The 14,720-nt window shown below is 36.7% G+C and overlaps 1 protein-coding gene across 13 annotated transcripts in view; it reads right to left on the reverse strand.

Annotated features, from left to right (window-relative positions):
* Positions 1–1,000: 1,000 nt before the first annotated feature.
* Positions 1,001–14,720, reverse strand: part of ZNF644 (zinc finger protein 644) — a 105,605-nt gene continuing 91,885 nt past the window's right edge. For 5 of the 13 annotated variants that reach the window (XM_062191717.1, XM_062191718.1, XM_062191719.1 and 2 more), the window contains 2 exons: positions 5,006–5,108; positions 1,002–3,306 (listed from right to left, as the gene is read on the reverse strand). In XM_062191717.1, coding sequence (XP_062047701.1) covers positions 3,114–3,306; positions 5,006–5,108 — 296 coding nt within the window. In that variant the 3' untranslated portion in view covers positions 1,002–3,113. Of the gene's footprint in view, positions 3,307–5,005; positions 5,109–14,720 lie in introns of all 13 variants that reach the window. The other 8 variants (XM_062191711.1, XM_062191713.1, XM_062191710.1 and 5 more) reach the window with 3 other exon arrangements.

A 14,720-nucleotide genomic window follows, 5' to 3' on the forward strand; every position in this document is an offset into this window, starting at 1 on the left:
ATGAAAGCTATGTTCTGCAGCAGAAGTGATAATCAATTCTATTCTAATCTAATCCATAATTTGAAATATTATTGATGCTGACTGGTTTTTTTCACAGTCAAGTATAAGATTCAAAAGTTAGTTTATACAATGCAGCCCTCGTATTTAGAAACCAATGTAGGGATAAAGGGTGTATTTTAGTACATTCTGATCATAACTACTGAGATAATATGAGAAAGAAATGTATAAGCTGTTAAAAGTAGATGTCTTTGAGTGATGATACCACAGGTGATTTCCTCCTTTTACTTTTTCATTTTAACATTTTGAAAATGAGCATATATTACACTTTCTTATGAATAAACCAATACATCTGACTAATATCTAATATGTTCTAACTGTACAGTCCCTGAGAAATTATACGATCAAGAAAAGTTTGCATAGTAAATTATTACTGAAAAACTATCATCTCCCTATGTCATAATTAAGTGAAACCTAAAATAAAGATATGAGTTAAGTCACCATTCTTATATTCTAAAGAAGCAAAATAGAAAACATTACTGTGTAGAAATGAACTTTTTTGTCTTGCTGCTATTAAATAAATCAACACTTCTGATTGGATTTATGTTAAAAAAAAGTCCTATAGCTAAAGAAGTTTACATATCTAGGCAATGATAAAATAATTAAAATTAGTTAATACTGAGAATAAATTGTTATTAAATTAATATCACATAATATGTTGACATAAAGACCTATCATGTAAGTTGATGTTTTATACTTCTTCTTCTAGTGGAATCTAAATGAAAACATATTAACATTACACTTGCCAAATAAAAGGTGAACTGTGACTATGTCCTAAAGAATTTATTAAATTTTGTAATCCAAGTATCTTTACTATGAAAGATGTTCTTTACTTTTTAGAAACCTTGTTTTACTGTTTCTAATTTAAAGTATTCTATTTTACGATGAATTCTTCTTACATCTAGAAGGAAAAATAATTACTTTTAAAATAAACAAAAAATTTAACATAGTTTTGATTCTGAAACTGTGGCCAAACTAACTCAGATACTAGTATTCACACATTTTAGTAATTACCTTGATAAGAAAAAAAATCATAAAATTATAAGAATAAGGCTAAAAGTGGTACTAGTGATTGCTAGCCTTCCCACCAGGAACCCTATATTTTCTTTTTTTAAAACTTCTGAACTCTACTTCCTACGTAGTTTGTCTTCCAATATAAAAAAGTACATATAACTATCAATAAACACTGTTCAATAAGATATAATCAGTATACAGAGACTAGGCATATTTTCAGTCGAAAGTAATGATATTTGATGTTTTAGTCTCCCCATTTTAGACAAGTGCAGTTTCTATCAGGCCATTTGCAAAACTGCAAATAACTTACATCACCTTGTCCTTATCTACTTGCCCCAGAAATCAGGAGTCTGGCTGGGAATGATTCATGAATCAATCTCCTAATTTCAGATTTAAAATGGTTCTGGATTTAGAGGTCTGATTAATTATGAAAGGGGAGAGAATCCTGTGAACATAGTAACCTGCTAAAGAGAAACAATTTGAATCAAAATGAAACACAACTTTAAGTGGACTATTTCCATCCATGATAAAAATAAATATTTCACATTATAGACATTATCATTTTAAGTTTTTTTTATTTAGAGATTTTTCTGGTAAGGATATACCATAGAAAGCGATTTCACTGGCAGTGAGGTATGTATATACTCTACCAAAATACTCCTTATTTTAACTGTTGTTAACTTTATTTACATATGAAGAATAGTATCAATGCATATCCTGGGTTCAACTATAGTATTAGCCAAACTACATGAAATAAAATAAAATGGTGCTTGCATACAAAACTGTTATTTGTAGAAGAATCTGATTTCAGATAAAAAGAACTAATCTGTTTTTGGAAAGACTTGAAAAGGATAATCACAATTTATCATGACCAAGACACCTGCACCATATTTTCCATTCCTCACAGCACATTTATTTCAGTAATTCCGTTATGTCGGTTCTTAGCATGAGCATAGTGTTACACGATTTTTGTACATATAATCACATCCAAAACAAGTTCTAAAATTTAAATTGTAAACATTCTCATCATAAGTAGAAATATTTTAATTGGTGTATTAAGTTTTGCTAACTGATCAAATTTGGAAGATAATATAAATGAGAAAGCCTATTCTAAGTTGTGTAGTGAGCACTGTTTATTAATTACATTTCTACAATGTTAAATAAAGTAAGAGGCAAACCTGTCCTGTAAGCATGTCAAATTTCAGGTAAAACATTAAAAAGAAACAAATCTGTTAACAAAAAGATGTCTTGCAATAAAGAACATTAGATTTTTTTAAATCTATTATGATACAAAAATGTAAAGGGTAAATAGCATCTTTGTTGACAAAGTAGGAGGTAGCATGGATGCACCACTTTATTGTCTGAGAAATGCAACTGGAGTAAAGAATATTTCCTTACCACAAATAATTTCCAGGACTATGTACATATTTCTTTTAGAAATACTTGTTTAAACAAATCTCCCTCCACTTTTTAGTATAAAAAAAACCGTTCCATGTGATTTTAAAAAAACACTTACACATCTAGATAGAATAATACTCTGCCCTATTTGAGTGAACAGTCTCAAACTATGAAGTACATGATATTTAATGCCCTAAATTGAGTAAATTTAGTTAGCGGTTCCTGGTATTATACAAAACACTAAATACATACAAACAAAATATAATATCTTATTTTTCTATGCAAGTCTTGTGGGGAATAAACAGAGCCTTGATTCCGGTAACACTGAAGGAAACATAATTTCAATAAATCTGTAAGTATCCATGTGCAACAGTTTATAAATGGCTGCTTACATGTACTGATCTCTTACTGAGTAAACGTGGTTAGCCAACAAAAGTTAGTAAGCCTTAAAAACAATCTTCCACCCTATATAAAATATATAGACTACTTACTGTTTTAAGTATTTGATTTGCTCTGATGTCACTGGAATTCACTTTTCCCCATTTTGCTGCTTTAGTAAACGGATAATTTAATGTGGCTTAAAAAAAAAACAATTTCAAATTTACATCCAATTCAAATTTGCTATGTAAAAGGTTTTCCTGGTTCTATGAAGCTGCTTCTGCCATTAGTAGAGAAAATGAAGTTTCTGTAATGGAGGCAGGCTTTTTAAGTAGTGATGTGACTTCCACCATGCCAGCTCCAGTCCGTGGAAGATTAGCGTTTACAATGTGTCGTTGTAAGTGCTTAATCCAGTCCTCCTGAACAGATAATGGTCCTCGAAAGACTAGTCCACAAAACCTAAAGAAGTTGGTAATAATTCTCTTAATATGACCAATTCCCTTTTTTTAAAAAAAAAACAGATTCACATAAAACCCCTAAACAGAAAGAATAAACTTTACCATATATCGGAGATAACACAAATTTAAAAAAAAAAAAGTCAATCACTTAATATTCAATGTATTTTTTAAAAGATTTTATTTATTTATTTGAAAGCGAGAGTTACCGACAGTGAGAGGGAGAGACAGAGAGAAAGGCCTTCCATCTTCTGGTTCATTCCCCAAATGGCCACAACAACCGGAGCTGAGCCGATCCAAAGCCAGGAGCCAGGAGTTTCTTCCGGTGTTCTACGCGGGTGCAGGGGCCCAAGCCCTTGGGCCATTTTCCACTGCTTTCCCAGGCCATAGCAGAGAGCTGGATCGGAAGAGCAGCAGCAGGGACTAGAACCGGTACCCAGATGGGTTGTCAGCGCCACAGGCAGAGGATTAACCTACTGCGCCACAGCTCTGGCCCCTAATTCAACATTAAAATTCCCAACTCCTATGTTTATTAACAGCTATATTAGACTTCAGTAATCTTTGTAGATGCAGGAACAATACTAGATTAAAACTAACTAAATATGTGGTACAGCAGGTGAAGATACCATGTGACCCTGGCATTCCCTATTGGAGTGCTAGGTTCAAGTCCCAGGTGGAATTCAGCTCCCTGCTAATGCACCTGGAAACCAGCAGAGGACAGACCATGTGCTTGAGCCCCTGCAACCCACATGGGAGATAGAGATGGAATTCCTGGCTCCTCTGGTCTAGCCTTGACTGTTGTAGCCATTTGAGAAGTAAACCAGAGAAGGTATCTCTGTCTTCCTCTGCCTTCCAAATACATAAATATATACATATGTTTTAAATTAGCTGGTCCTAGGGCTGGTGCTCTGGCTTATTAGATTAAGAGGCTAGCTGTGATACTGGCATCCCATATGGGCACTGGTTTGCATCCTGGCTGCTCTACTTCCAAACCAGCTCCCTGCTGATGCACCTGGGAAAACAGTGGAAGATGGCCCAAATGCTTGGGCCCCTGCACCCATGTGGGAGACTGGGAAGAGCTCCAGGCTCCTGGCTTCAGATAGGACTAGCTCCAGCCATTGTGGCCATTTGGCAAGTGAACTAGCAGATGGAAGATCTCTCTCTGTCTCTCCCTCTGTCTGTAAATCTGCCTCTCAAGTAAATAAATACATCTTTTAAAAAAATTAACTGGTCTTAAAACCTATACATCTTAATTGACTTAAAACAACAATTACTCCAAAATGTGTCATTCTTTAGGAAAGACTTTTCCCTAATTCACAAATCCTCAAACTACATTGTGCCATTACTTGTTTCTTTGAGGGCATATGAAGGAGGTATGAGGATGAGGGAAGAGAAAATATGTTGCCTATGGGCAAAATCTCAAGACTGTAAAACACTAACTAAACAACCCAAATCAACAAACCACTTTTATAATCATTGTATAATAGAGATGCTTCGCTAATGTAAACAATTAGATTACTTGAAAAAATTTACAATGAGTATACTGAGTTGAATAAAATTTTAAAACTGTTTCCAAAGTTCATTTGTAATCTAATTGTTGTGGTATCCTCTGCCACAAATTAAAAGAATCCCAGTAAAATAACTAATATGCCTCAAAGCAAAATCTGATATAAATCATCAGATATGGCCATAAAGTCATATACCTGCATCGGAGAATGTAAACCTCGTCAGCACCATGAGGTAATGTTAGCATTTTCTTCTTGCTTCCAGATCTTGACCTTGATTTCTTTTGCTTACAATCTAAAGCTAAAAAAGGGAAGAAAAGACTTAACATTCCTTATATAATTTAAAATACACAACACACATATTTCTAGAGGTCAGACCACCTAAATTAAGTTAGAAAAAGTTTGCATTCGTTTCTCTATTTCCTGAGGCATGCATTAACTTGCAGCTGATTTTCCAACAGTGTAAATATTATCCACATACATTCGCCCTATATGGTTTGTTTCAACTGATGCTTTATCATGCCAAACTAGAACTGGGAAAATCTAGCAAAATAGAAACTACTAAATTAGACAATTATTACAATAAGGGTAATTTATAATCACACATAATTTTAACATCTGGCTAAATCTTCCTTTATTTCTGGGGAAATTAGAACCTTTTAAGACTATTAAATAACTTTGCACTTGCTTGTTACTTGGCTTAGTACTTCTCACTTCATTTGAAAACTTAGTAAGGTAGTATCAGTCATGTAATCTAAAAACTCAATGAAAAAAATCAATTTTTATACTGATCTGTAAATAGCTCTTAAAAGTATATACAGGTCCTATTTTTAAAATGGCAAAACAAAACTTGCATTTTAAAATTTAATCTGTATTGTATTACCTGTATAGCCATGCAATCATACAGGCTTTATCTTATTAGAAAATATAAATCCTTACAACTGAATGCAATGTTTAATGCTAACTATATTTTTTATTTCACATTTTTCTAATAGCTTATTTTTAAATGTGATGAAAAGGAAAAAGATTTTTATACCAAAACACACCAAAATGTTAATGCTAACTGTTCTTGAAACTTTCATTACTCGATGTTTCCTTCTATCATTTATTTTTAAAATCATAACAATAAAAGAAAAAAATAAATATTTCTAATAGGTAGAAATAGATAGGATATAGCATGTAATGGGTCACTGAATACAGCTACACCATTCCTTTGGACAAAGGGATGATAATAATCCAGGGTGCTGCTGGTCAATTAGCAGGAAGAGAACATAAGAGTTTACATCTGCTGATCCAAGGGAGAGGGATACAAATGTAACAGAAGAGTTACCCAAATGGCTTTTCTTCTCTTATCCTGCCCTGTGAAATCCCCTGAAAAATTCTAAGTAAAGAGAGAACAGGAATTGGCTACTCAATGATTCTGTGAAATGAGTTGTTCCAAAAAGAACAGATGCTACTAATACAAAAACAGTAAACATAGTTCCTTACAGTAGTCAAGTGGCAATGCTAACAGAAATGCCACATAGAAAATTAAAAACCCTGAGAAGCCTAATCTCATTTAAGCCACTAGTTTCAGCTTCCTATCATTTCCTTGTTTAAAATCTAGGATCCACAGTCTTTTCCTGTTTAGCCTTAGAAGAAGAATATAATAAGAAATGCTGGAATTCAAGTTAGGTATTAAAGAATGACTAATTCAAAATAAACATCCCAAATCTGGAATAGAAACCTTACAAAGTTCTCATTAGTTATTTCAGTCAAGAGCCTGGCACATAGTACAAACTCAACAAACAAACAAACAAAAAAAAGCAAAACTTAATCATTTAACCACTGGCATTTAGACAACATGTGAATGGCAATCTGCTCTACTATGTAACACAGGTAACATTCCTTACACTTCTGCATCATTTGCATTGCTGCAATCATGTATTATTCATTATTATAAATTTAAATCACTGACCAATATAGCTTATACTACTACGAAGAGCAAAGCACTATATGCATTATAATCATTACTTTATTTTCCCTATATCTTCTGATGAGCAACTTGAATGTAAGTGAATTTTAAGTGATTTCTTACACAGGAAAATAGAGTTCAGGGAACTCATCAAAGGGTAAATGTTACTAGATGTCAGTTACTGTACCTGTACAGAAACCACACATAATCCCTATCAGTTACATAGACTAGAGTGAGCATGCAGGATTATCATGAAATTACAGGTACAACCTTAGATGAACTTGCTGGTTGTCAAAATTGCCACAACATATTCAACTTCTTTAAGGTGCAAATAAACTACTGTAAGTTACAAATAGAATTGTAACAATTGTTAAAAAAAAATTCTGTTCACAGAATATTAGGGGTGTAACACAAATTGAGGGAGAAAGGCAGAGGATGGTTGAAGTAGTATGCAAAACAACGTTTCATCAGTTAACAATGCACCTAAATTACACTTCGCAGTTGGGATACTTTAACTTACTCTGAGGTGCAGAAAATAAGTGTGACCTTTTCTTCCATAAAGGAAAAAAGAATTTTCTGACTTTTGATGCTGTATGGACTCAAGACAACAAAGACAATTTTTATGGTAATTAAGGTATTACATTTTTAGAAAGCAGGACAACTCCACCAGACATGACTGCTAATCTCTAGCATCTAGAACTTCAAGTAAGGTTAGGGAATCTCATGCATTGAGAACCCTCAGATTTATCCATAAGATACTAAAAACCTGAAATCTCTGGTAATTAAACCTAAATTTAACAGAGTTTTTATTTTAAATTCCTTATTCTCTAAAATGTTATTTAGCAAGCAAAATATGAATAAATTTTGTAAGAGTAGCTTTTCCTAATACCAAAATCCAGCCCTACCCTGTAACATTTACAAAAATCTGTTTAAAAATGAGCATTTTATACACACACACACACACACGGCTTGTCAATATGGCTATCCTATACAGAAAAAGCTGATGTGCACAAAATATTTTATGTCTATTATATAAATGTTTCATTTAAAATATTTTATTGTATCTTCAGGGAAGAGCAGTTTTACTCTGGACTGTATCGGGCATCACTAGAACACCAGACACAGCATCACTAACACATTCAGGTTTAGTACAATGGGGCTCAGCACTCATCAATATCTGATAAACAGACAAAGGTTTAACAAAGTTGTTTATATGAACAATCTGCCAAATAGATCACATTATCATAAAGATTTTCTTTCTAACAGGATTTTACTTGTACTTGTTAGGGTCAGAAACACAAAACAAATGAAAACAATACAGTGTTTTAAATCTAACGTTTATACAAGGATACAAAATAATAGTTTTAGAAATTCTTCATTTTCTTCTCCTTAAACATAACTTTCTTTAGAAAGGAATAAATCCAGTCTCTCAAACCCTCCTGTGGTCCCTGTTAAGGGTGGCAGAAGTTTTTCAGGTGATCAACCAGTACCTGATTATATTATAAAGTATCTAAATTGTTACTAGGAATGTTTTATTTGTAAGGAGAATGAACTGTTGTAAAGTTATATACAAAAATTTTAGAATATACCTTTTACAAGATGACTGTTTTGTCAAACAGAAAAATACAATAGTCTTATAAGTCCTCAAAAAGAACGCCACACAGCTCAATGTTAGGAAATACAGTATCAGATCAGTGAAAGCAAATCAATAGATAATATAACATAGAAATTTAAGTCTGTTTTCTGAGTAATTACTTAGTCTTACCCATGGAAGAAAACGAAATGACTTGGCTCTAACATCAAATATTTTGCCCTTTCATCTTTCTTCCCCTTATTAACTATGCTGCCCTCAATGGATTTCTGTTTTCTTTATCCTTCACTATACAAATGACTCCAGAGAATGAGGATCTATTTGATGAAAAAAACACCTGAAGCTGTTATTTTTTTTTTTTTATAAAGATTTTATTTGAGAGGTAGTGTTACAGACAGATGAAAAGACAGAAAGGTCTTCCATCTGCTGGTTCACTCCCTAAATGGTCATAATGGCCGGGGCTGAGCTGATCTGAAGCTAGAAGCCAGGAGCTTCTTCAGGGTTTCCCATGCGAGTGCAGAGGCCCAAGTGCTTGGGCCAACTTCTATTGCTATCCCAGGCCACAGCAGAGAGCTGGATTGGAAGAGGAGCAGCTGGGACCAGAACTGGTGCCCATATGGGATACCAGTGCTTCAGTCAGAGGATTAACCTACTGTACCACTGTTCTTTCTTAACTGGCTGTTGCCACCACGCATATCTGCCTTCTGTGGCTATAACAGAATTACTACAGTTAAAGTATAAACAATAAGGTTATTTGGCTCATGGTCTGGAAGCTGTGGAATCTAAGAGTACAGCACCAGTATCTAGCAATGGCATCTGTGATGCATCACAACATGGCATAAGGGCAAGCCACATTTGTGAGACAGAAAAAGGAAACCAGCAGAACCCCTCCTTTTCTAGGAACCCATACCCTGCGTAACTACCCTAATGGCATTTAATCAATGACAGCAGCCCTCCTGGCCTAATCACCTCTAAGAGGCCTTATCCTCTTAATATTGTTACATTGCAATTAAATTACAAGATGAGTTTTGGAGGAGACTTTAAAACTACGGCATTCCACCCCTGGCCTCGCAAAACTCGTGTTTTCATACACAAAATACATTTAAGACATCTCAATAGCCCCCAAATTCTTAACTCATACTAGAACCAAGTCCACAGTCTCACCTAAATCAGCTCTGGGTGAAACTCAAGGCAGGAAACTTTCCTCACCTTAAGGAGAATTTCCTCCAGTAGCAAAGCCTACTGAAATCAAAACAAATTACCTACTTTTTTTTTTTTTCTTTAAGATTTATTTTATCTGAGTTACAAAGAGAGAAGGAGAGGCAGAGAGAGAGAGAGGTCTCCCATCTGCTATTTCACTCTCCAATTGGCCACACAGCCAGAGCTTCACCAGGAAGCCAGAAGCCAGGAGCTTTTTCCAGGTCTCCCACACAGGTACAGGGGCCCAAGGGACTTGAGCCATCTTCTACTGCTTTCCCAGGCCATAGCAGAGATCAGAAGTGGAGCAGCCAGGACTCAAACAGGCACCCATATGGGATGCTGGCACTGCAGGTGGTGGCTTTACCCACTACACCACAGTGCCAGCCCCAAGTTACCTACTTTGAAAAGACAACAGTGGGATAGATGCGGGATACATTTTCCCATTCCACAGAAGAGTCAAGGAAGGGGCAACTGGTTCAAAGTAAGCCCAAAACCAACAAGGAAAACATTAATTCTTAGAGCTCCAGAGTAATTTTTTATTCCAAGTACCACCTCCTGGCACACTGGGGGCACCTGGTTCCACAGAGGGCTCATTGGGCAGCCCCACCCCTAAGGCTTCACCTCTCTCAGGTTAGTCTTGCGCCTACAGTTTTCCTATGCTAGTACTGTATGCTGCTGGTCCTTCATTTCTGGGGCTTCAGGAGCTACTCTACTCTGGACTCCCATTACGCACTGCCATAGTGTGGCTTATTTTCCACTCAGCATTGCCGCAGCAGAGGCACTCTGCTCTGCCCCTGCAACAATCCTCTGAGTCCTCAGGTGGTCTGTGATATCATCTGAAATCTAGGTGATGATAGCCATGCTCCTATAATTCTTGCATTCTGCAGGCTTGCAGACTTAGCATCACATGGATGCTGCCAAGGCTTACCATTTTTATCTTTAAGACCTTAGGTCAGGGACCCGTGCTGTGGCGTAGCAGGTTATACTGCAGCCTGCAGTGCTGGCATCCCATATGGGTGCCGGTTCAGGTCCTGGCTGCTCCACTTCTGACCCTGCACCTGCATAGGAGACCTAAAGGAAGCTCCTGCCTCCTGGCTTTGGATAGGCACGGCTCTGGCTGTTGCAGCCAACTGGGGAATGAACCAGCAGATGGAGGACCTCTCTCTCTCTCTCTCTCTCTGCCTCTCCTTCTCTGTGTTAACTCTGCCTTTCAAATAAATAAATAAATCTTAAAAAAAAAAAAAAAAAAAAAAGATGTTAGGCCAAGATGCATTAGGATTTGCTTCACTAAGAGGGCAGAGACAGTGTCGTGCACTGAGCCTGCTGAAGGCACCCTGAACCAGTTTCCCCAAACCAGTCTGCCCTGTTGGAGCACTTAGCCTGTGATGGGAAGGGTAGCCTCAAAAAATCAATGTTTTGGGGGCTGGTGCTACAGTATAGCAGATAAAACCATTGTCTGTGATGGCAGCATCTCATATGGGTAGCAGTTTGAGTCCTGGCTGCTCTACTTCCAATACAGCTTCCTGCTAATGTGCCTAGGAAAGCAGTGGAAGATGGTCCAAATACTTAGGCCCTTACAACCACCTGGGAGACCAGGAAGAAGCTCCTGGCTCCTGGGTCCAGACAGGCCCAGCCTGTGTCATTGCAGCCATTTGGGGAGTGAACCAGCAGATGGAAGATTTCTAACTCTGCCTTTCAAATAAATGAATAAATCTTTTCAAAAAACAATGTTTTCATTGATTCTCAATTCTCCCATAGTCTTGACAAACAGCACCTGGGTTCTTCTATCCAAGGTACTCTCTTTAGCAACCAGTTGCTTAGCTATGCACTTATTTTCTAACCATTTCCATTCTTTACATGACCAGGCTGCTTCTTTTTAATTATAAATTCCATTCTGAGTCATTTCTTTCCTCTACGTGTCACTGTAAGCAGTTAAAAGTAACCATACAGTTTCTTGAATACTGGCGCTTATGTATTTCTTCTACAAGATCCTAGTTCATCAATATCAAGTTCCACATTCCATGAAGTTCTAGGATTCAGACACAATTCTGAAAAGTTCTTTGTGTAACAGGAATGGTCTTTACTGCAGTTTGTACTATCTTGTTCTTTCTATATGAAAACTAATCAGAATGGTCACTTCTGATCATATCCCTACCAGCATTCTAGGCATGGTCACCTAAGTCATCTCTAAGAAGAGCTAGACTTCTCCTACAGCTGCTTCTTGTTAACCTCTAATGCTCCATTCATGTGAATACAGACTTTTTCTAATTTGCTCCTCCAAATTCTTGAAGCCTCAACCCATGACCCTGTTTTAAAGCTGCTTCCACATTTTCAAATATTTGTTACAGGAACAGCCCCACTTTTTGGTACCAATTTTCTGTCTTAGTCCATTTGCTGCTGCTATAACATAACACCACAGACTAGGTCAATTATAGACACAGAAGTTTATTTGGCTCATGGTTATAGAGCTGGGAAGTCAAGAGCATGGTGCTGACATCTGGCAATGCCTTTGTGCTATACCATAATATGAGGGAAGGGCAAATAAGTGCATGTGAAAAAGAGGCAAAGTCTTTATTAAGAACGCACTCCTGTGACAATGGCATTAATCTATTCATAAAGCAGAGCCCGCATAGCATAATCACATCTACAAGGCCCACTTAATACTGTTAATACTCAAGGGATGAAAATTTCTTTTTTTTTTGACGAGCAGAGTTAGAGACAGAGAGAAAGGTCTTCCTTCCGTTGGTTCACCCCACAAATGGCCGCTAAGGCTGGCGCACTGTGCCAATCCGAAGCCAGGAGCCAGGTGCCTCCCCCCAATCTCCCATGTGGGTGCAGGGCCCAAGCACTTGGGCCATCCTCCACTGCCTTCCTGGGCCACAGCAGAGAGCTGGACTGGAAGAGGAACGACCGGGACAGAACCGGCGCCCCGACCGGGACTAGAACCCGGGGTGCCAGCGCCACAGGCAGAGGATTAGCCAACTGAGCTGTGGCGCTGGCTGGGATGAAAATTTCTTCTCCATTTGGTTGGCCTGTGTTAAGTCTGTAGGTAACAGTCATTATGAGCTCATTCAGGAAGACAACAAGAAAAAGACTACACAAATCATTACTCCACCACCATTAAAAAGCTGGTGGCAGACGTGGCACTGGTGAGGTGGGCAGAGAATGTACATGTTCTAAGACACACACAAGCGTGAGACAGATAAACTAACTCAAGTCTAACTGATGTCACTAAGCTTCAAGGCTTACAAGCTTCAAGTGTATACAAGATTGTGCTATTTTCTTTTTTCTCTGAGGCACAACTGAAAAAGAATCCGGGCTTTTTTTTTTTTTCTTAAAGAATCATGTTAACAGGCATAAAAGAGGAGAAGCCATTTAATGAACAACCAAACTTTAATTTCTTCATTTTATACTCTTTCCTCATTGCATAAAGTGCCTACAGCACCAGCCTTGCATATGTACAACATATGCAGTAGCATAGAGTTGTACACTCAGTTTAACACTCAGCTATTGTGGTCCTGACTTTCTTAGTAATTTTAAAGGGCATCACTTATTTATTTTACACTGGACTCTGCAAATTACACAGTCAAGTCTGGGTCCTGAGGGCCTACATTCAGTTCCACCCCTAATCTCTTGTCTCATAAAATAAGTAGGTATTAAGAGAAAATGTGTTAATCTCTACTATGCATTAAAATTGGAGAGAATTCCCCTACTCCCACCAACATCAATTCTCTGCTCCTGGCTACACCAATGTAATCAAGCCAATCACTATTCCCAAAATGAGCAGTTAAAATGGTTAGTTGTTATGAAAAGCAATGTTCCTCCTTCCAATCAGGAATTAGGCATATACAATCAGTAACTTCAGAAGCATTTTAACATCATTTCCCTGAAATACTTTCACTCTAAAACTGGGTATTTATTCAGTGCTACAAGTAACTTCCATCAATTTTTAAAGTTTCCACTACCAATGACTAAAAACAACCAACATCTCAATTAACTCAGAATCATATAACAATCAGTGATTAAGTCAACTAGATCTTGCATGCTTTAATATTTTACTTGAAGAGGATGAATTGCAAAGCATCTGTACTTTGCTTTAGCTGAGACAGGAAGCTTGAGTTTGCCCCATAAGTAGGATGTTAAGAGTAGTAACAGCCTTATAAGCTTGGTTCAGGTAAGAGTTAAGCAAATGAAAGCAGCCGTTTATTTAAACTTGGGTCTACTCAGAAGAAAAAGTAGAATTTGTAAAGCTTTTGCTATTTCAAAGTAGCAGAATATTTTGAGCAAGTGTATCAAGATATAAAGAGAAAAGCTAGACATAAATGACACATCATTAACATCTTCATAGAGAAGACAAAATAGTTTTACTGGCTAGCCAAAAGCCAAAAAGGCTAATCCCCCAGCTACAAGTGATTTACTTGTCAAGTAGGAGATAACAGGATAGTAAAGATATTATATTTCTTTGTGGAGGTTAGAAAATTCTTTTTCTTTTCAAGACAAGTTGGACTTGCATATGCTGTTTTATTAAAGCAAAATAGGTACTTGTTATGAATATTCACCACTTCTAGAACTAAATCACATTTCAAATGAGAATAAACATTAAAGTACAAAATGACAAGTCTGCTGTCTAGCTTGTGTTTAGAATGACTTAAGTGTAACCATAGACTCCTTGCTCTCAAAATCTCAATATTTCTAAAATACCACTTCAGGTATAGAAGAATAATTAACTAATCATTCTTGATTAGAAAATTAGATAAGGAAACCACCTCATTTTAAAATTCCTTTTAAATTACCTTCAATATAATCACATTCAACTTAAATAGGGCTCACAATCTATATCACTAGTCCATAGTCCCAATGGATCTGATTTGGCTTTCTATAGTTTTGTATTTTTACACATTCCAGCTAAAATCTGAATTAAAATCACATGCCCAGAGCTCACTGGGTATTTTCTGTTTAGCTAGTTTACAGCTAAGGTCACAAACATACACAAGGTCTTCAAACAGTTCATGGAAAAATGTGTACCATGAAAAATACTTTTAATTCAACTTGTCCACTTTTTCATCTACTTGAAAGGCTCACTGACAAACACACACCTTCCATCTGCTGGTTCCCACAATAGCCAGAAGCCTAGAACTCAATCTGGGTCTTCCACATGGGTAGCAAGG

Source organism: Lepus europaeus, chromosome 5 (genome assembly GCF_033115175.1).
Source record: "Lepus europaeus isolate LE1 chromosome 5, mLepTim1.pri, whole genome shotgun sequence".
Lineage (NCBI taxonomy): Eukaryota > Metazoa > Chordata > Mammalia > Lagomorpha > Leporidae > Lepus > Lepus europaeus.